Source organism: Canis lupus, chromosome 14 (genome assembly GCF_003254725.2).
Source record: "Canis lupus dingo isolate Sandy chromosome 14, ASM325472v2, whole genome shotgun sequence".
NCBI classification, from domain to species: Eukaryota; Metazoa; Chordata; class Mammalia; order Carnivora; family Canidae; genus Canis; species Canis lupus.
In genome coordinates this window covers 47335947-47360063 of record NC_064256.1, presented here as the reverse complement: position 1 = coordinate 47360063, position 24117 = coordinate 47335947, and the positions used below count along the sequence as shown (strand labels likewise).

The following is a 24117-nucleotide window of genomic DNA, read 5'->3' as shown; positions in this document are numbered from 1 at the left end:
TTCAAATCGTCGCATCCAGCCCAGATCTCATTCTTACATTCCAGACTGTGTTCACCCGGTGGAAATACTACTTGGATATTCCATTTTAGCTTCTCAAAAATCAAAAGCTCATCTGAACCCCCAAGTCTTCCCTTCTCTTCTGTGGTATTTTTGAGGATGGTACTACAATCCATTCAATTACTTAAGGCTGAAATCCAAGGTTCCTCTTTCCTCTAATTCTCACTCCCCAAGATTTCCCAAGATCTGCTGAACAAATAAATATATTACTTTGGTTCAGGCCACTAGGACCTTTGGTATGGACAATTACTAGAATTCGTTTACCTCCAAACTATGCACACAATAGTCAGAAACGTCTCTCTAAAATTCAAGTTTGAATGAGTCATTTCTCTAACTGAAAACCTTATTGATTCTTGGCTAGTATGGCCGATAAGGCCTGTGAAGACATAGCCTTTCTGGCTGTCGTCTATAGCATCCCTTAGCTTCTTCTGCCATCTCGATTGTAATGGATCAGTCTTTTTGAACTTCTCATGATGCCTTGAAAGCACCATACTTTTTTTTTTTTAAAGATTTCTTCTATTTATTTATTAATGAGAGACACAGATAGAGAGGGAGAGGAAGAGACACAGGCAGAGGGAGAAGCAGGCTCCATGCAGGAAGCCTGATGTGGGACTCGATCCCAGGACCCTAGGATCATGCCCTGGGCCAAAGGCAGGCACCGAACTGCTAAAAATTAATATTCCACAAAAGTAAATGAAGATGATGGGAATATTTTACATAGAAATAACATTCTCAATTGATATTCCTTAACTTACAAATCATGAGAAAAATGGAATAAAGATCTAGTCTCATTATGAATTTTACTAGTATTATAAAATAAAGAGAAAGCCCTTGTTAGAGCTCTCTTAGAGTACTATAGTTAAACATATATATATACACACACACGTGTGTGTGTATGTAAGTGGTTGGGAGGTCAAGGGCCCAGAGACTAAAGGGGTAATACTTTCGACTAACAAATAATAAATAATACTATACCTCTTAGTTATAGTGACACTGACTGACAGAAAATCAGGGATATGGAGTAGGAAGGCAGGTGTGGAAAAGACATCTACATCCTATTCTAATTCTCCTTATCCTGAATCCATTGAAATGTAATATTGACATTCAGAAAATAGGGAACACTACAGAAAAGAGATTGTTGCTAGAATAACACTATTATCTGTAAATAGCATCCTTACTTCACAAGTGCTAACTGAAAAAACATACTCAACTTTGAAAAAAATTTAAGTTTTGCTTTTTTCATCAGTCATTACATACAACACTAAATATAACAGCCATGGCCCAATCTCAGATTTGTACATTTTTATGGTTCACTTTCCAGATTATCCTCATGACAAATTTATCACGAATACCATGTCATTAAACCAGTAACAGAATTCAGTTGATCTACAATTTTAATACATTTTAAAAGCATTTAATATATTAAAATAAAAACCCAAGTTAGACAAAGTTTTACACTTAAAAGTAAAACAGCACTTGCTGAATATTTATTATCTCAACTTTTCAAGGGAAAGACACTAAAAACAACCATGACAAGGAAATTGGTAAAGTCAACTTCTTAAATATAACACAAGGCCAAAGAACATTTAAATCAGTTTAAAATTAAACTTTAGAAAAAATAGGTAAAACCTTTGTAAAAGCCCTGATAAAACCCTTCTGCCCTTTTAAATTAGAATATAAATTTCAGAAGCTTACAAAATGTCAACAGCAGAAAACATTTAGTTCACATGTAGATTACATTCTGGTTGAAATTTTTCCTTTGTCCATTTAGTTTTATTTCAGGTCATCTTTTTCAAGAAATTTAGTTTTTAAATGTTGTTTTTAAACAATGGAAAATTCTTTATAGAATTTCTAGAAGATAAACCCACATTAGAGGGAAAAGACTATTTAACCTCAAAGCCTACAGCAAAATAAAATGACTATAGGGCAAATGACAAATATTTATAATATATACACATACATGTATTTCTAAAAGGAAAAACCTATATATAACTCACTGAATGACAGTGATATTTTTAAATGTCAATCAATATTTAAAAGGGTAAAAATACCATTTTAAAATTTAAGTTCCAAGTGAGTTTTTAATTTTAATAGCTATTACCAATCACTGAACAGAAAATGAAGCAACAATTCTTGAAGTCACAAATCAGTCCTTTGTTTAGCGATGACATGAGCTGGGGGTGAGGTAAGGGACATTGAAAATACAATGTTGGGCCAATTTATAATTACTCCAAAACAGAACCCCTCAAAAAAAGGGAATCTAGGGACTACACAGAAAAGATAAAAAGGCCCTGATTCATCTATTTGCCTAGAATTTCAGTTTGCAGGAAAGGAAATCAGAACTCTATAAAAAATTCAGTGTTTTATTCTTTCACTTAATCCACAGTAACACATCAATGGGCAAAACTTTGTTCCATGCCTAAAAGTAGTTAAGATTCTCTGAGAAACTATTCAAAAGCACATTTTTATACCTAGAAAATAAAAATTTTGAACTCCTATTCCTCGTGACAAATAAGAAATGCCCCCAAAGCAACTATACATCATTTGAATAATTTTTTAATGTTTTTTAATCTTATTTCCCATGCAATTTTAAGAAATATACTTTCCCCCAGGGATAGAAAGAATGTGATTTCATGAGAATTACTAAATCTTGGAGAGAGTCCAAAAGATCTAAAATAATAAAACTCGACATAAACTGACAAATTTCTATTGACTAAAGTGCAGATTAAGATTTTATTCTGTTGGCTTTCAGGAAAAAGCCTTAATAAGTTAACTCAGAATGATTTAAAACAAAACAAAACAAAACAAAACAAAGAAACAACAACACATAAATTCAGGAAGAAGCCAGCAGGTATTCATAATAGGCTATATAGTGTGTTGTGTATTTGAGATTACTTTTTTTGAGCCTTTTAAGTAGAGGAGTCAATTTTGCACATTAAAAATATATAAACTTTTAAGAACACTATAGAAGACTACTACAAATAAAAGAAACATCTTCCCCACTATAATCTGACAGTGCAAAAATGGTAAACTAAAATGAAGACTTTTTGCTCAACCACAGTAACGATAACGATAGGCATTAGCCTATCTAAGAAAATGGTAGAAAAAGAAACAGAAAATAAAAGAGAAAGGTACTGTTATGAAGGAACTGGTTTAGACTACTGTAATCTGGGTGTGAGATGGTGTAATGGTATTTAAGTCTGATGCTATATAATATTCCAATTCCTTTGAGTAGATAGTGGCTCTAATCATCAAGTGGCTTAGCTATGTGGAGTCATCTACCCAAAGAAAGACTGAAGAAGAGAAAATACATTTGCATGTGACAGTGACACATACCTACTCAAATGACAGAGGAAGTACAAACAATAAAAAAAAAAAAGGGGGAATAAGCCATACAAAATCAGATGAATGTCTAGATACTTACATCTGAACTCCTAATAAGTAAAGATTAGTATGGATGATATGAAACTTAAATGACTGTGGTAACTAAGGTAAAAAAAGAGCCAAAGAAATAGTAAAGAAAGATATTGCACATAGGTACTTAAGAACTTAGGTACTTAACTTTTTTGGTAACCTTTTCCATTAGATCCATAGTAAAAACATCTTTAGAGTTTCTTAGAATATGTCTAAGCTAATTGTTACAGCTGTTTCTCCTTATTTGGTAGTTCAATTTGTGGCAGAGAGGTCAAAAGGAAGCTAAAACTAGACACACTTGAGACATTAAACCATGATTGGAAACACTGTTCCTTACAATGAAGCAGGTAAAAAGCCTTATGTGTGAACTAAAGTAAAATTACAGTTAGCTTACCTCGGACCTAAAGAGTGTTTGTTATAAGCCATTTTATATAGAATTTGGAATTTTATAACTGGTGTAGTTAAATGTACTCCACAAAGATATATATGGATTACTAAAATATGCACTCAAAGTTCAGTAATAATAAGCAACAGCAGGTTATCAGAAGTATCAAGGTACTGACCCATGTCCTGAAGGAGCAATGAAGTATAAACAACACTGCACCCTGTTATCAGGCATCTGACGTCTGTTCACTCGAGATTCTGCATTTAGGTAGTCCTCAAATTTACTATCAATGTAGTCAATAACAGGCTGCCAGCTATAGAAAGCAGATAAATAAAATAATTAAGTTGCAATTCTACATATGAATGTACAACTGATGACTATTAAAGTGGAGTAATTAGTATTTTTAAATAGGTAAAACTAATCAAACCAGTGGAAGAGAACTCAAGTTATTCTATATATACTGATTTAAGCATTAGTTACACTGAATAAATCTCAATTATTTCTAAATTTTCCAAATGAAAGAAAATCCTATAGAGTCAAAGTACAACCAAATTATCATATTATTTGCATTGATAAGTATAGTTTTATATTTCAAATAAAACGATTAAATACAAAAAACCTCACAATGAACTTACTTAGCTCTTTTAAAAGCTGACACAGAAATGTACTTCAAAAATAATGTGAAAAGAAAATTTAAATATTTTTTATAAGACACTAAGATAAACTTAAATATTTTTTATAAGATACTAAGGTATTATTTCCAAATAGGATGTCATGGCTGTTTTCTTAAATTTTATGACTTACAAAAAAACTGAATATTCAAAATTAGGTTTAAATCAGGATGTGGTAGAAGATAATATACACAATAAGTGGAGAAAATTATAGTAGAAAATGAAAAGTTTTAACTTCCTTATGAGAATTCTTATATCTGTGTTGTTTTAGAATTTGTCTTAAAAAAAAAAAAAAGAATTTGTCTTCAAAATAATTCTGTAATAGTAGTAATATCTCCATTTTATGGAAAAGGAACTCAGTTCAGAAAAGTTCAACAACATTGTCAAATAAGTGGCAAAACTGGTATAAAAACTCAAATCAGGGATCCCTGGGTGGTGCAGAGGTTTGGCGCCTGCCTTTGGCCCAGGGCACGATCCTGGGGACCCGGGATCAAATCCCATGTCGGGCTCCCAGTGCATGGAGCCTGCTTCTCCCTCTGCCTATGTCTCTGCCTCTCTCTCTCACTGTGTGCCTATCATAAATAAAAAAATTTTTTAAATTAATAAAATAAAATAAAATAAAATCTCAAATCATATCACTTAAAAGTTCAGTGACTTTTGCTAAAATGAAAAGTTTAAAAATCTTAAGCAGAAAAAGTCTAACGACCAATACCCCAAATGCAATGTAAAGCAGTGATGACAACCCTTCTTACCAATTACTATTATCCACTGCATCTCCAAATCCCGGGGTATCAACTATTGTGAGCAGCAACTGAACACCACCTTCTTTGATTAAAACCTTGGATTGTTCCACCTATAAGAGTCATTGGTACAGATATTAATACCATACATTACATCTGTGGTTTCCTACAAGGTAAGAGACAGGGAGATGAGCATTGAATCCAACTGGGAAAGTTTTTGCAAACAAAATACCCACCCCTACATTTTCTTTAGAATCAATTATTGTGGATATCAGCAGTCCTGGTCACTTGAAAGAAAGGCACATATATAAATAGTGAGTTTATGGCTTATAGTTGACATAAAGAAGGAAAACAGGAACTAATAAAATAATAACAGTGACTAAAGCCATATAATACCCATATGATCTAAATGCGTATCTAATAATACAAATAAACAATGTGCTTGAATGATTTGGTAATTCATAGAAATCAAATTCAATTAACCAGATGAGTATATCTAATGTACCATTTACAGTAAATGTCTTCCTGGACTATCTCCAACGAGTATGGTCCAAATCAATTACTCAAGTTAACTTATTATCATTCCCAAACCTTTTTCAGCATGGCCATAATTATTTACACTTGTGTTTGTATATGACTAAGATCCAATTCTCTTCTCAAATATTATGCTGCACATTTAGAACAAAGCAATCAGCAAAGGTACTGGCACTGAAAAAAAAAGAAAAAAACGAAACAAAAAAAAATCCTAGAACTCTGATTAAAATCTCTCTACAATTTGTAAAAATATTCTTTTTGAGAAAGGGTATTTGGACATAAACAATGCCAACAGGTCCTCCTACAATCTAAGATTTTTTGTAACCCCAAGTTCTGTATCAGAACAGATAACTCATTCATCTTGGGCATATGCTGCTGCTAAATAAACAGATTCAAACATAAAAGGGAAATAATTGTCCCCCAGAAAAACACAGGCTTTCACTCAATGTAGATTTATATCAAGGGCTTCCTAAGACTAGAACTAGAAGCTCTAGGTACATGGACAGGCTAACTTAAGAGAGAAGAATTAGACTCAAATTTTGAGTGTTAATTGCTGTAAGATGTTATGAATTAAGTAATACAAGACTTAAGGGGAAAATGTAATCATCAACATGTGAAAAGGAACTTCCAACTATTTATGTTTTGGAAAGGAAAAGTGACTAGTTTCTAGGTAGAAAAAGTTGGGTGTTATAGAAATTATGTCTTTCCACTTTCCTATGGCATTTTTTTTTTAAACAATAGCTAGCTCACATGAAGACACTAACGCACTGAGACTAAGACTGTTGAGCAAGAAAGTCTGTAGCAGCGTAGTTCAAAAGAACCTTTTGAGATGATGCAAATGGTCTGTATCTGCACTGTCCAATATGGTAGATGCTTGCCCACGTGGCTACTTAGCCCTTGAAACGTGACTAAAGCAACTGAAGAACTGAATATTTATTTACTTTGAATTAACTTATATTTAAATAGCCACAGGTGGTTTGGTGACACTGGACAATGCAGATCTATGGCAATCAAAAGTTATTTTGTTTAAAAAATGATATTAAAAAATCTTGCTAAAATTGAAAACACTACCTAAGATTTGGACATGTATGTCCATGGAGGGACTTCTAAACTTTCAGACAAATAAGAGGCAAAGGTCTTATCTCTTAGACCAATGGTTTTCACGGCTTTAATCCTGGTGTAAACTATCAGTGGAAATTTTGAATGTCCCAAATATATTTATTTGTATCTACCAAATATATACAATTGGAAATTTGTTAAAAGTATTAATACTATTAATTCTATATAGATTTAAAAAGTAAGTATCAATAAATAGGGTTCTTAATATTTTCTGGCCATTTTCAGTATCAACATGATGTGCATTGCTTAGAAGACGACTGTTTCACACCACATAGCTAGCTATGATACCATGTTTCTCTCATAATATGAGGAAGGCAAAATGAAGACATAATCAGACTTATCAGTGTTAGATTTTCAAAACCTAAAAAAAAAAAAAAACGGTATTATGTCATGTGTCTTACAAAGTTCATATTTTATATATCTGGTTGTCCTCTAGTCAAAGGACAATCTAGTTATTTCCCATTATATATCTTTTTTTTTAATGGACAATCTCCAACATCTCAACAGATCTTTAATTTGCTTCCATCTCCTTCATAAAGACAGGTTATTCATTTATGATAACTGTCACTGAAGCAGTTACTAATAATGAGCAGTTACTAATTAGCAGTTACTAATAATTCTTTTAAATGACATAGTACTCTATATTAGAAACTGATGCAAAACATAATTGTTCCTCATAAATCCTCTCCCAATTTTATTCCAAACCATTTCTGGTTCCCTTATTACTAAGCAAAGCCCATGTCTATCTTCAATAACAGGCTGTATACTAATCACACACCATACCAGCTTAAATTTTAAGATCCTTGTTTGTTTTGTGTTTATAATCAGTTTAACAACTTAACTGTTTGCTGACATAAGAAAAATTAAGATCTGTATTTTAAATACTTTAAGAGTCTGTTTATAAAAGGTCTTTTCTGGCCTATGAAATTCTATGTATCCATACATGGTCAAATAGAAAGAAGAAGGCAACATATGGAAGAGATCCAGAAAACTTAACTGTAAACTAGTGCCATTCACAGTATCCAACTGTATCCTATCATCTGGTTTTGCATGTATCCTCATGGGATCCATGGAAAACAAATTAGTTCAAGTCCAGGAATTTCAAACTTTTCTTAAGAAATCTATTCCAAATGGCCACTTTCCCATGCACTCTACTTAAGCAGGTCACATCAGCATATTTTATGGCATCACTCAAAGCTCTCTAAGATTAAATGCATAATTTAATACTGAAGGAATGAATCAAGGGAATTTTCAATTATGTTTCTCTCTGAAAAATAAAACTAAAGCCCATTATATTGTTTATGTATAATTAATTTACTGAAGCCTCTTTTGGACTCCTAGTCTAAGGCACTCTTTTTTCTAATACTGTTTCATTTTCCAATCTGAGAAAAAAGTCAAACCTTCAGTTTTTCCACAGCTTCATTTCTTTCATTTTCAAAAGACTGTTAAATAGAAGTTTTATAACCTAATGTTTAAGAGCTATTTTTTAAGGTAAGTAGCAAGTGTTACTTAATTAGCCGTATTACATTTCCAGGAGAGGGTTAAAATTTTCCATTAGGAGCTTACCTCTCTACTCAAACTTGTTCAGGAGGTGGCATTACAGCCAAAGCTCTGCAGGGACTTGGAACAACAGACTTGAGATATTCCACTTAGCTCAAACACAAAAACTATCTGATTTAATGCCTGAAAAGATATTATCTTATATACTTCATTATGTTCCACAAGAAACTAAGAGGTAATGACCAATAGTAAAATAGTTATAGCTTAAGATTATTTCCTTCTCATCAAGACTCTAACCTAGTTAAGTAAGAAAGTTGATCCAAAGATTTGAATTCTGCCTTCTACTCTGAATCACTGCACCTCTGGGCACCTGGGTGGTTCAGTTAGTTAAGCATCCAACTCTTGATTTCAAGCTCAAGTCATAATCTCAAGGTCCTGAGACTGAGCCCCGCATTGGGCTCCATGCTCAATTTGGAGTCCACTTGAGATTCTCTCCCTCCTCCCCTGCCCCCTGCTCCTGCTCTCAAACAAAGAAATCTTTAAAAGAGGGAAGGGAGGAGCAAAAAAATCACATTCATTTCCTTTGCCTCCTCATACTAAGATCCTAAGTTCCTTGTCCCTTTCATTTTTTTTATTAGCAACCCTCCTCCTAAACCCTTTATCTTTTTTTTCCAGCTCAGATATTTCTGTTCCACAACATGCACAAACTTCAATTTGAAAGGAATTTCCCTGCTATCCAATAATCCCTCTTATGTGCTCAATAGTCTCATGCCTCTCTCATTTCCCAGTATGGCTCTTCTCTAGTTCTACTCTATTATCTCTGTCACCATGCTCAGCAAAAAATCTCATCTTTACTTGAAGACAAGAACATCCTCAATGTTTTTGAAGCAACAGTCTTTCCTTCTGTTCAGATCCCGTTCCTTCTAAGGCTAATTTCTCCGTCTACACCAGGAATCTGATTATTCCATTTTAGAATTGTCTTGACAACTGCTTAGACTACTTCCTCTTTATTTTCAACCTCTCATCTTTTAGGGATTGAATCCGCATAGGATATAAACGTTCTCAGGTCTTTTTTAGAAATAAAACCCAAAGGACTCTCTGAGTACCCTACACTAAACGTCTAGGTATTCACACTTGTCCTTTCCTCCATAGTCATGCTTACCATCAGTGCCTCATTTACTATTCAATTCTCACACTACTACTTCTCATCTTGCTCTCCATTCCTACTACTTCACCAGAATCTACTCTGCTAAGCTAATCTATAGCAGCTTAGAGCAGTATATTCTCTCATTACATCCTATTTGCTATATCCTTCACATGATTGGTTTAAGAACTTTGATTGTGTCTATCATCACTGTAGCCCCAAAACCTGGCATAAGATAAGAATTCAAATGTCTGTTCTATAAATGGTTCAAAAAACTATCAATATTGGACCAACATCAACAAGAAAGTTTCCCTTTTTTCAAAAAAATATTTATTTATTCATGAGAGACACAGAAAGGCAGAGATATAGGCAGAGGGAGAAGCAGGCTCCCTGCAGGGAGCCTTATGCGAGACTCGATTCCAGGACCCAGGGGTGTCGACCTGAGCTAAAGGCAGACGCTCAACCATTCAACTAACTACCCAGGTGCCCCAAAGGAGAGTTTCCTAACTGGGCTTTATAAAAAGGTCTCAAGGAGTCTATAAAATATTATCCTAGGGATAGGATTCGTTGCTTTCACCATGTCTCACTTCCAAAATGTCTGTACCTACTTAATCTGCAATAGTGAGTTGTAGGACTTCATAAATCAAGAGAAAAAGTTTTTGAAGGGACCAATATAAGGTTGCCAACTAAGAACTTAAAAAAACACTCTTGGGATGCTTCAGTCAGTTGAGCATCTGACTCTTGATTTTGGCTCAAGTCATATTCTTGGGATCATGAGATGGAGCTCGACATCAGACTCCACACTCAGCATGGAGTCTGCTGGAGATTTTCTCTTTCCCTCTTCCCCTGCCTATTCCCCAACTCTTACTCTCAAATGAATACATAAATCTGTAAAAAAAAAAAAAAAAAAAAAAAAAAATCTAACATTCTTATTTCACAAAGAAATTGAAATGATTTGGTCTCAGAATAAAGGACAATCTTTCCTTGGAGACAGATGGCAACCTTTCACTGACTTGAAATAGGATTCAAAAATTTTCAAGTCTAACAAAATTATAAAAATTTGCTACTATACATACACACTGTATATAATATTTTCCTTAAACTTTGTTAATCTAAGGATCTACATTTGAGAATGGAACATGAAGTGGAACCAGTGTTCAATTTTTTTCTATCACTTCATTTTAGTCTATTAACAACAAAAAATACAAAAAAAATTTACAGGTACTATTTCACTCAATATGAAGTATTCTGAAAGAATGAAGGACCCTCTCTAACTTCTTCCCAGAAAGACAGGATGAAACCAATTTGTATCTGGCTAGAAACACTACAGAGCAGTGGTTCTCAAAGTGTAGTATCCTGACTGGCAAATGCATTGCCTGGGAACTTAGAAATGTGAATTCTTTGGGCCCTGCCTCAAACCTACTAAATAACAAACTCCGAGGGGAGGGAGACTCAGCAATCTGTTTTGGCAAGCCTTCCATGTGACTGTGATATAGACTCAAGTTTGAGAACCACTGGTATAAAGAACTCCAGGGCTAGAGTATTGGCTCACATTTGGAGCTGCAGGGCCCAGAGTCCTGAGGCCCAAGATGGGATACTGGGAATTAATCTCAAAGGACTTCTATTTAATACTAAAAATTCATTCAAATCAGAACCACTGAAATATAGGAAACTCAGAATCATCTCTCTATTCAATGTAGACAGCTTCTCCTTCATTCCAAGACTGCAAATGTGAAGGAATTTCTTATGACACGAGTCTCTTATAAATAAATAATGCTCAGGGAAGAGATTATGAGATCACAGTCTTTATTAAAATCTCACTCCTGGGCAGCCCAGGTGGCTCAGCGGTTTAGCGCTGCCTTCAGCCCAGGGTGTAATAATACTGGAGACCCAGGATCGAGTCCCACGTCGGGCTCCCTGCATGGAGCCCTTTTCTCCCTCTGCCTGCGTCTCTGCCTCTTTCTCTCTCCAGGTCTTTCATGAATGAATAAGTAAAATTTAAAAAAATAAAATCTCACTCCCTACTTCACTACATCACAGAATTTTTCTTCTTGTCGGCCTTTTTATTTATTTATTTTTGGGGGGGGGGGGGGGGGGGGACAGTTGAAAGTGTTCCAGAAAGCCTTCAGGTCAGGGAAATTGCAGGCATTTGCCTTTTGAAATTCAGGATTTTATGTTTTTTCCTGGTCTAATATGTCTGGGCAAAGATGTAATACTTCTGACTACCCTCCACTGAAACAATTTATGAGCCTCCAAGAGGAGATTATCTGCAAGATTACTGGGTTTGGTGAAGAGCCAGTTAACTATAAAAGAAAACTATCTTCCATTCTCTAAATACATGGAATGACTCAGAACATTTTATGTTCTCTCCTGGGTGAGTGAGAAAAGAGTTTACAGGATCTTCGACTTGTTTCCAGTATATCAAGGAATATCTCCGTGGGGCACTCAGGAAAGAGTACTTCTCTGGGATTATAGTCAGAATCCAGTTCTCAGATGTTATAGCTCTTAACTTTTGGTAAAAAGAGGAGATGTAACAGTTATACACAGGTCTTTGTCCTAAAAATCTTACTAAAGATACTCTCAAGCCCTAATTATTCCTTTGTTTTCAAAAAAAGGGAGAGTTGGGAAGATATTCACAATAGAAGAAGAGAGCACTTTTGAAATGCCACCTTAAAAGAAAGTTTACACAGGATTATTTTGGAGCCAAGCAAATGTAAAAAGAATTCTAACAAATTGAGGGCCTTTTCCATTGTCTTTAATACATGCTAGCCTAAGAAAAATTATTGTGTCTGAAATATAAGGATAATTATCTAGATAAGGAACTCCTCCAGATCCAGTAGAAAAAGATAGGAAATACTAAGATGGTCAAAGTACTTCAATGAAATCTGAATACTTAATGAGGATAAAAGACATGTTCAACCTCATAAGAAATCAAAGAAAATTAACTGAAAAAAAACACATAGACATATGCACACAGACATACAACATATATGCACTGACATACAACAGAAATGAGTGTCTAGATCCACTAAAAGAATATACAAAAATATTCATACTGGTAAAAAAATGAAAACCCAAATGCTTATCTACAATAGAATACAATTTATGATATATTCATAAAAAAAGTATTATACAACAATGAAAAAGAACTACAGCTACACAATGTGGACAATACCACAGACCTAATCTTCAGTAAAAGAAATCAGACAAAAAAGAGTATATATCTAAATGAGGTTCAAGAATAGGTAAAATTAATCAATGGAGATAGAAGTCAAAAAGCTATTTATATTTGGAATTGAGTGAAACTGAGAGGAGGCACAAGGAAGCCTTCCAAGGTGCTAAAAATGTACTTACAGTATCTTAATCTGCAGGGTAACTACCTGGATATATGAATATATATACAAAAATTCATCAAGCTTTATGCTAAAATTTGTGCCCTTTTAGTATAAACCTATATATTAACTTAAGAATTAAAAAAAAATTGTTTTTAAGACTTTATTTATTCATGAGAGACACAGAAAGAGAGGCAGAGGTACAGGCAGAGGGAGGAAAACCAGGTCCCATGCAAGGAGCCTAATGTGGGACTTGATCCTGGAAATCGGGATCAGGCCCTGGGCCAAAGGCAGATGCCCAACTGTTGAGCCACCCAAGCGTCCCTTAAAAATTAAATTTAAAAATTCTGTTTAAGAAAAAAAAATGAAAATAATCAAAACTTTTTTTAAAACCTATCAAAGTAAAAACTAAAAAAATGTTCAAATTAAAATTATTTCACTTATTCTAGTAATTTACAAAATTTCACAGATGAAGAAAAAAATATTAACAAAACTTCAAAGATCACCAAATTTGAAAATATTCCAACTAAACACTAAGTCATATATTTTTAAAACTGTTTGTTCAATCATTCAATACTGGATGTTAATACATAACACATTAACCGCTAAGAATTGAGCTTACAGGAGTGAATAAAGTTCCTACCTTCACAGAGCTTACAAATTTAGAGCCAGAGTAGGGACTGAGGCAAGGCCTCACTGAGAAATCAAATTTTAGGCAGAGAAATGATTAATAATGGAGTAAGCCATGAGGAAATCTCCGGGAAGAACACTGCAGGTAGAAAAACAAGAAGAGGGAGAGCTCTGAAGTAGGACTGGCCTGATCAGAGAACAGCAAAAATATTGGTTTAGCCAGAGCAGAATAAGCCAAAAGTGGAAAAGTATAGGAAATAGGTTACAGAGGGGGTGAGGGCAAATCTTGTTGGGTTTCCTAGATATTGTAAGGACTTTGGCCTTGCTCTGAAATTGTAAAAGAAGATTCTCACTGCTTTGCTAAAAATATTGGGGTGGTGACCAAGGATCAGGTCGGAGAGGTGAATTAGGAGGTAACTATAATAAACTGAGCAAATACTTGGCTACAGAGTATGACAATTTAGATTTCTATGTGTTGAATTCATGAGACTGCAAGTGCTGATACTTTCATGTGTTCAGACACTGGCAAAAATCACTGAATGGATAAATCAAGAAAGCTAGAATATTGCTCCTTTGTCTTTATTAAGCAAAGTAAAATAAAACATGGTAGGATACAAAATTTTCATGAGTTAAAATGACTTCCATCATCCACTCAGCTGTTTACTGGAATTTCAAGACTTTTTTTTTTTTTTAAGATTTTATTTATTTACTCATGAGAGACACAGGCAGAGGGAGAAGCAGGCTCCATGCAGGGAGCCTGATGGGGGACTCGATCCTGGGGCCTCAGGATCACGCCCTGGGCTGAAGGCAGACGTTCAGCTGCTGAGCCACCCAGGCATTCAATACTTAAAGAGAAGTCCTTATCCACTGGAGTCAAGACTTCAAATTCAAACTTAACAAGCAACAGCAAACATAATGTGTATACCATATGTGATTTAAAAAGTAAAACAAAAAAAATCCTTTCCTGTAAGTATCCCTACTAGCTAGTATCAGATGAATCAGCCTTATTGCTTACAGAGGCATTTTCTACATTATTTTAACTATTTTCACATATTTTTAATCATGATGAAGAGAAGACTTTGTGGATCAAATCACTTTGTCTTCATTTAATCTAAATTGTCTAACTGGGAAAATATCTCCCCAATGTAAAATTTTTAAAGGAAAATGTAAAAAGAAACTAAAAGAAAACCAAAGTTGTTGGATGAAACATTATTAAAAAGAGAGATGTAGGGCACCCCGGTTGCTCAGCAGCTTAGCGCCACCTTCAGCCCAGGGCCTGATCCTGGACACCTGGGATCGAGTCCCACATCAGGCTCCCTGCTTCTCCCTCTGCCTGTGTCTCTGCCACGCTCTCGCTTTCTTTCTCATTAATAAATAAATAAAATCTTTTATTAAAAAAAGAGATGTAATAAAGGAAAGCTAATCCACCTATTAAGAACTAGTTAACCTATGAAATAGCAACAGTATAGAGACAGCCTAACTTGACCGAATACGCACGAAAGCAGACTGCTTAGATTTGCTTAGTTCTGTCACTCTAACTATATTATCTCAGGGAAATGGCCATCTTCGTACCTCAATTTCCACATTCGTAAAACGGGAGTAATACTACTACTTACTGCATAAACTTTTTTTTTTTTTAAGATTTTATTTCTTTATTCATGAGAGACCCAGAGAGGCAGAGACACAGGCAGAGGCAGAAGCAAGCTCCATGCAGGGAGCCTGATGTGGGACTCGATCCCAGGAATCCGGGACCAGGCCCTGAGCCAAAGGCAGACGCTCAACTGCTGAGCTACCCAGGCATTCCTTACCTCATAAACTTATTGTAAGAATTAAATAAGTTAATGCATCTAAATTGCTTAGAATAGTACATGGAAGATGCTAATGATATACTAATGCAAGCCTGGTATTACATTATATGCCAAAACTACAAAGAGGACTCTGAAAATTCCCCCACCAGTAGTAATTATCAAGAACACTACTGGCAAGTACACGACCATTAAGATCTAATATATTTTAGACTAAATATTCTTCAACTTAGGAATCTACACTGTGGGGTTTCTTGAACATTTCTACGTACAGAGTTTATTTATCTTGAATTTAAATATCTAAATTAAGAAGTTTAAAGTTCCTCTTCTTGCTTAGGGTTAAACTATCCAATAGTGATCACCAAATAAATAAGCAATGTAGTGTCAAATTTTTAGAATACATTTTTTAAAGTAATTTGAAATTTCAAGCTCTATGAAGGAAACAAAAAAAAATTCCTAAAACCAAGAAAAACTTTAAAAAAACAAAATATTCACTGTGCAGAATTATTTCTTAGGGATATAATTACTAAACTACATGTTGCAGTTTGATATGCATGAATTTCTGCCCAGTATTTCCGGACTGTCCTTCTACCTTGTGCATCAGGATAATCCCTACCAATCTTTCAAATCTACCTCCAGCCTTAATAAAGCCCGCTCCTGCCAAAACTGTTCACTCCTTCTCTGTGTATGTGCTATGTATTACTACTGCATTAATCCTCCAACAATTTCTTCAATTAACAGTTTAGATTAATTTAGTTTTAATTAAAGGAGTGCTGTGTAACAAAAATGTAAGTCACATAAGTAATTTAGAACTTTTCAGGAGCCACTTTAAAAAGTAATCAACAGGTGAAACTAACGTATTTTATTTAATTCAATATGACCAAAATATTATCATTGCAAAATGTAATCAATATAAAAATTAGTAATAAGATCCTTTGTATTCTATATATTAAATTGTCAAAATCTGGGATGTATTTTATACTTGCATCCCATCTCCATTTGGACTATCCACATTTTAAGAGCTCAAGAGGCACACTTAGCTACCAAACAGTAAGTACAGACCTGGAGCCTAGAGCATTCTGTCATATGCAGTGTGGTCTATGGGTCAGCAGCAGCAGCAGCATCTATGATTTTTCAGAAATGCAAAATCTCAGCCCATCTCAGACCTACTAAAACTGAACTAAATTTAACAAGCTCCCAAAGGTGATCTGAACACACACTGAAGACTGAGAAGTTCTAAACTAGACTATACCTAACTTGGGAGCCTTAACGAATTACAATTACCATTCATCTATCATAAGGTATTATCACTGAAAATACAGAGCCCTGTATTTAAATAACAATGGATTTTCTACAAATCATGTTTTCTCTACCTTGTCCATCAGAACATTCTGCAACAATGGAAATACATCTAGACACATATGTCTACTGAGCACCTAAAATGTGACTGGTGTAACTGAGATACTAAATTTTAAATTTTATTTACTTTTATCTTATTCAAAATTAATAGCTAAATACAGCCAGTGCTACCATGTTAAACAGCATAACTCTAGGTTACTACATCACAGTATAATCTCTAGGAGGTTCCTAGGGACAAATTTAGAAGGTTTTAATCAAGATAATTCCTCTAACTACCTGTGCTCGCTCTCTTTTTAATCATCAATCAGGTTTGCCACTTTACATTGGCTGAGGCTAAATATAAAAGCTATCTCTAGGGAAGCATAATAAAAGGTATAGCATGTGTTTTTTGTGTTAACATTACTCCAGCTTATCATCAATTAACAATACTAACGTACATACCTGTACAGTCTTTTTTATTCTATGCGATGGACCTGGATACTCTGGAGAATACAAATCTGTGAGGAATAATGAGTTGATTAATGTTGACTTCCCCAGTCCAGATTCACCTAAAAGAAATGAGGGGATGGAGGGAAATGCGTTAAACTCAGCCATTTTATCAACCTCAAATATTCGACCAATACTACAATCAAACTTGCCTTATACAAGTAATTCCTGGTAGAACAAAGAAGTGACATTAGAACATACTGTAAAGATTCTATATTAGAATAAGTTCTTTTTGAAAAAAAAAAAAAAGAATAAGTTCTTTTTTCTCTTTCTTATCAAATTAGACTCATGCTTCCAAGGAATCATTTTAGCTTTGTGATTCTACGATCTGTGCTCTTTAACAGTAATGTATCTAATACAATAGTCTCCATTTTTAACAGTAATGTATTCCTAAAGACCAAAGTTAGTTATGAAAGAAACACTCAAGTTGGATTACATATTGCTGCCTCAGTGAAATAAAGCACAAAAGAAGTTAGGTATAAGCATTTATTATAGTCAATAATTAATGAATGACCAAAAGAAATCATGCAACTATAAAAAGTAGCGATCTGCTGATAAAAAAAGAAAAATTAATCACAATGCATCTCAGTATAAAAGTGAACCACAATTTACTCATCCATGTATCAATCAGCTTAAGTATAAAGGGTATCTTTCCATAAACCAAATTCCAAAAAAATCATAGGTAATTACTTTTTATAGTGCTTCTGATTGAGGTAAGAGGTAGGAATGCAAGAAGGTAGAACACAATTTCCACTTAGAGTCACATACTCTTTGACCTACCATGTCTAGTTTAGTACAACATATCAAATATGCAGTCAAGTTTTATCAAAATATAAACAGCTTAAAGATATACGTTATACAAGGCTAAATAAATTAAAAATCATACTGTAATTACCAATTAATACAATGCAGAATTAAAGAATCTAGTTATTGTTAACAGTTCAGTTAGTTTAATAGGCACCTTTAGCCTAAATAACTGATGTCACAAATATTAATAATACTATTTCTGTCTAGGTTGAGTTCTTTCTTTTTATATTGGCTCTCAAGAAAGTTAAGATCCATACAAGGTTGTCACATTTTACCCCTCTGAATGAGGGGATGTCACTTTTTTCTAGATGTAAAAACTCCAGAAATTTCTAAGATAAATAAATAAATTATAGATTCATCATACTTGCTTTTTACTTAAATCTTACTGAATAAAGGAGTAAAGACTAGAATAAAACCCAAGTCTCTGGGGAATAATAATCTAGTCTAATAACCTAGAAATATCTAGGTCTTGCAGATGCTGCTATCCCAGAACCACCCACACTAGCCATGGTCGATCCCACTGTGTTCTCAACATTGCTATGACAGTGAGCCCTTGGGATGCATCTCCTTCAGGCTGTTTGCAGACAAAGTTCCAAAGATGGCAGAGAACTTTCATGGTCTGAGCAGTATGGAGAAAGGATAAAGGTCCCTGCTTTTATAGGATTATGTCAAGATTCATGTGCCAGGGTGATGACTTCACACGCCATATGGCACTGGCAGGAAGTCCATCTATGGGGAGAAATCTGATGATGAGAATTTCATCCTGAAGCACATGGGTCCTGGCATCTCATCCATGGCAAATACTGGACCCAACACAAACGCTTCCCAGTTTTTCAAATGCACTGCCAACAATGAGTGGTTGGATGGGAAGCATGTGGTCTTTGGCAAGGAAAAAGAGGGCATGAATACTGTGTAAACCATGGAGCACTCTGGTTCCAGGAATGGCAAGACCAGCAAGAAGATCACCATTGCTAACTATGGACAAATCTAGCAAATTTGACTTGTGTTTTGTAAGAAAGACAGAAAGACAGACAAAGACAGACAAAGACAGGGAAGAAAGAGAAGAGAAGAGAAGAGAAGAGAAGAGAAGAGAAGAGAAGAGAAGAGAAGAGAAGAGAAGAGAAAAGAGAAGAGAAGAGAAGAGAAAGAAAAAGTATCTACAATATTTTCATTTGGGATCCCTGGGTGGCGCAGCGGTTTAGCGCCTGCCTTTGGCCCAGGGCGCGATCCTGGAGACCCGGGATCGAATCCCACGTCGGGCTCCAGGTGCATGGAGCCTGCTTCTCCCCCTGCCTGTGTCTCTGCCTCTCTCTCTCTCTCTCTGTGACTATCATAAATAAATAAAAATTAAAAAAAAAAAAGAAACATAAATGAAAAATTTGAGTACTTGTAAAACTATTTTTGGAATGTCCAATGTAAAAGTACACTATATTCAAAAATTAACACTGTAGTGACTAAAAGTATGTTTAGATCTTTGGTTTTTTGGTGGTACAGGGTAGAAGAACAAGAAAAAGTACGACAAAATGAAAGGCATGATGTAGCGGGGGAAAAAAGTTTGAAAGGTAACACATCAAAATGTTAATAGCAGTTACTACAAAGTAGAATTGTAGGTAAGATACATTTTTTGGGAGGCAAACCCAGGTGGCTCAATGGTTTAGCGCTGCCTTCAGCGTAGGGCCTGATCCTGGAGACCCAGGATTGAGTCCCACATCAGGTTCCCTGCATGGAAGCCTGCTTCTCCCTCTGCCTGTGTCTCTGCTCCTCTTTCTTTCTCTATGTGTCTCTCATGAATAAATAAATAAAATCTTAAAAAAAAAAAGATATTTTTTTCTTAGCTTTCTACATTTCTGCATGCTCTAAATTTCCTTCACTAACTGTATTTTTATAATTAAAAAAGCACTCTTGAGTGTCAACTTCAGCAAAATGACAGACTAAGAAGTTCCAAGCTTTCACAGAAAAATCAAAATCAACTAGAAACTGGCTGAATTAACCTTATAGAAGCTTTGGGAAAAGTCAAAGATTTACAACAACCAAATAAATGCCTAGTCAAGAAAATGTCATGAACAACAAAGTTTAGGTCATTTTCATTTGTTCTTGCCCTATTCTCCATATGGTAGGCCTGGGACTGAAGGAGATAGCAGCCCAGTTCCACATTTTCCCCTCAAACCAAACGGAATAGGGCTGACTTAAAACATTCTAACCTCTCTAGGGTCTGCCAGAAGGAACTGATCTGTCTTGTCTAACTGGAATTTTAAGTAGAAGCAGCACTGGACACTAATGGTGGAAGCTAAGAGGGACTATAAACCCATAGATGCCTGGCACAGAAAAGCAGGGGGGAATAGATACAATAGACACCTAAGGCCCTAAGAAGAAGCTAGAGTGAGATCCCTTGGAGAATAAAGACATTCAAAAGTAGCCATGAACACAGAGAGAACTAAGAAATTCATACACAGGCCCAGGCCAAACTTTCACTGCAGGCTGATCTATAGGCTCAGGAACATGCTCAGCCAATCATCAGATAACTGCCCTGATATCTTGGCAGTCTGCAAAGATGGGGAAAGGTGACTGTTGTTCCAAATGCACATTTTTCAACAACAAGAACAAAAATCACAAGGCATGCAAAGAAACAGAAAAACAAAGTCGACAGAAAGGAACAAAACAAATTCCTGGAAACCATTTCTGAAGCAGCACAAATATTGGATTTACTGAGATGAAGACTTTAAAATACCGGTGTTAAATATATTCAAAGAGCTAAAGGATAAAAGGACAAAGAAGTACTAGGAATCAGGAAAACAATACAATACAATCAAAATATCAAGAATGGTAAAAAGGAACCAAACAAAAATTCCAAAGCTGAAAAATACAAAAAGTGAATTGAGAAATTCGCTAAAGAGGTTCAACAGCAGAACTGAACAGGCTGAAGAAAGGTTCTGCAAACTTGAGGGCAGGACATTTAAAATTATGGAGTCTAAGGAAAAGAAAGAAAAAAGAATGAAGAAAAGTAAACAAGGCCTAAGGGATTTGTAGGACATCAGCAACTGGACCTATCAGTGGAGATTCTGCTTCTCCCTCTGCCTCTCCCCCTGCTCATCATGTTCACACTCTCTCTTACTCAAATAAAAAAATAAAATAATAAAATAAAATATAAAAAAAACAGAACTGCTGATGGAATCACTTCAGGTAGAAAGGAAATGACCCTACACATTAACTCAAAACCATGTGAAGATATAAAGCTCTCCAGTAAAGGTAAATACATGAACAAATATATAAACCAGTATTAGTGTATTTTGGTTTGTACCTCCATTCTATGTTTTCTGTTAAGATTTTAAAGACAATGAATAAAAAATAACTATAAAAAATAACTATAAAACTATCTTAATGAGTCCAAAATGTTTATTTTTTTTTCCAAAATGTTTAAAGACAGTTTGTGGCATCAATAATAAAAGGGAGGGGGGGCTACCTGTGAGTAGTTTATGTATGTCATTAACGTTAGGTTGGTATGAATTCAAATTAGATTATTATAATTTAGGATGTTATATGTAATCTCTATAAGCACAAAGAAAATATCTAAAGAATATACAAGAAAAGGGAATGAAAAAAGGAATCAAAATGTGACACTGCAAAAAATCAACTGAATACAAAAGAAGATAGTAAAGGAAGAAATGAGTATACAAAAGCTTAAAACATATAGAAAACAACAAAATGACAAAAGCTTTTCATTATCAGTAATTACACATAGATGGTTCAACTCCCCAAAGGCAGATTGCCAGAACTACTAAAAAGAACATGACCAAACTATATGCTACCTGGAAGATACACACACAGGTTGAACATAAAAGGACAGAAAATGTATTCCATGCAAGTAGTAACCAAAAAAAGGTGAGGTGGCTATACTATTATCAGACAAAACAGACTTAAGTCAAAAACTGTTACAAGGAAAAAAAAGAAGGATATTATATATTCATAAAAGGGTAAATTCATGAAGTGGACATTAGAATTATAAACATACACACCAAACATCAAAGCTCCAAAATATGTTGCTAAGTATACTGACAGAATTGAGGGGAAACAGTTTACAATTACGGAGACTTCAATACTCCACTTTCATAATGGATAGAAGAACTATACAGAAGGTAACAAGATGACTTGAATAACACTATAAAACAAATGTACCTGAAAAACAGACAAAACACTATGTTCAACATCAGAACACATTTTTTTCAAGTACACATGAAGCACATTCCAACACTGACCACAAAACAAACAAGTCTTCATAAATTTAAAAATGCTGCAATCATAAAAAGTATCTTTGCCCATTGCAATGGAATGAAACTTGAACTCCAAAACAGAAGGAAAATGGAAAAATTAACAATTACATGAAAACTAACACTCTTAAACAACTAATGGATCAAAATAGAAATCTCAAGGAAAATTTTTAAAATACTATGAAATAACAATTAAAAAAATAACTAAATTTATAGGATACAGAAAAATCAGTCCTATGAGAGAAATTTATAACTTAGACACATAAATATGAAGATCTGAAATCAAATAAATTAGAAAAAAAGAGAAAAATCAACACACTCAAGTTATTTCTTAGATTAAGAAAAAATTAACAAAGCTTTAGCTAGACTGATTAAAAATAAAAGAAGACTCAAGTTACCAAAATCAGAAAAGGAAATGTGGCCGTTACTCCTGATGTTACAAAAATGAGAAGGATTATAGGAGTACTATAAATAACTGCATGCCAATAAATTAGGTAACAAAATGGACAAACTCCTAGAAATATACAGCCTACTAAGACTGAATCATAAAGAAATAGAAAATCTGAACAGACCTATAATCAGTAAAGACTGAATCAGTAATTTAAAACCTAAATAAATAAATAAATAAATACCTCCTCAAAAAAGAAAAGCCCTTAGGCCAAATGACATCATCAATGAACCATACAGAATTAACACCAATCATCCTTAAATTCTTCCAAGAAACTGAAGAGAAAATATTTACAAATTCTTTCTATTAGGTCAGCATTACACGGACACCAAAGTCAGATGAGAATTTTAATCTGATATCCCTGATGAATACAGATGCAGATATCCTCAACAAAGCATTAAACATAAATTCAATGGCAAACACTAGAATAATTATACACTGTGACAAAGTGGGACTTGTTCCTGGAATGCAAGGATGGTTCAACATTCAAAAATCAATCAATATAATATACCACATTAACCTAATTGGGGGGGGGGGGGACGACACATGATCATCTCAAGTGATGCAGAAAATGCTTCTGACAAAATTCAGCACCCTATCATAATAACAAAAAAATTCTATAAACTACAGAAGAAAGGGAAACTACCTCACTATAATAAAGGCCATATATAAAGAGCCCACAGCTAACATAGTCAATAGTAAAAGACTGAAGGCTTTTCCTCTAAGATCAAAAGACTGGACAAAAGACATCCACCTTCACTTCTTCCATTCGACACAGTAATCAAAGCAATTTGGCAAGGAAAAGAAATACAAAACACCCATATTGGAAAGGAAGAAGTAAAATTATTTCTGTTCACAGATGATACAATCTTATAGGCAGAAAATCCTAAAGATTCTACAAAAATATTGTTAGAGCTAATGAACAAATTCAGCAAAGTTGCAGGATACAAAAATCAACACACAAAAATCATTTGCATTTCTATATATTAACAATGAATATTCCCAAAAGGAAATTAAGGAAACAATTCTATTAACAACAATATGAAAAAGAATAAAGTACTTAGTAATAAACCTAAGCAAGGAGGTTAATGACTTGTACATTGAAAACTACAAAACACCACTGAAAGAAATTTTAAGCAACCTAAATAAATGGAAAATCACTCAGCTTTCATTGGGTGGAGAGTTTAATACTGCTATGTCAATACTACCTAAAGCAATCTACAGATTCAACTCACTCCCTACTAAAATCCCAACAACTTTCTCTTTGCAGTAATAGAAAAAGCTATTCTAAAGGTCATATAGAATCTTAAAGGCCCCCAAATGGCTAAAATAATCTTAAAGAAAGTTGGAGGACTCATTTGCTGATTTCAAAACTTCCATTATATATATATATATATATATATATATATATATATATATAT

The 24117-nt window shown here is 34.4% G+C and overlaps 1 protein-coding gene across 3 annotated transcripts in view; it reads right to left on the bottom strand.

The window, feature by feature from the left end:
- Positions 1-24117, bottom strand: part of SEPTIN7 (septin 7) — a 90772-nt gene that overhangs the window by 27733 nt on the left and 38922 nt on the right. For 2 of the 3 annotated variants that reach the window (XM_025464621.3, XM_049093803.1), the window contains exons 3-5: positions 17132-17238; positions 5280-5380; positions 4035-4169 (exon numbers count right to left, since the gene is read on the bottom strand). In XM_025464621.3, the coding sequence (XP_025320406.1) occupies positions 4035-4169; positions 5280-5380; positions 17132-17238 (343 nt within the window). Of the gene's footprint in view, positions 1-4034; positions 4170-5279; positions 5381-16393; positions 16456-17131; positions 17245-24117 lie in introns of those variants that run through there. The other variant, XM_049093804.1, reaches the window with a different exon arrangement.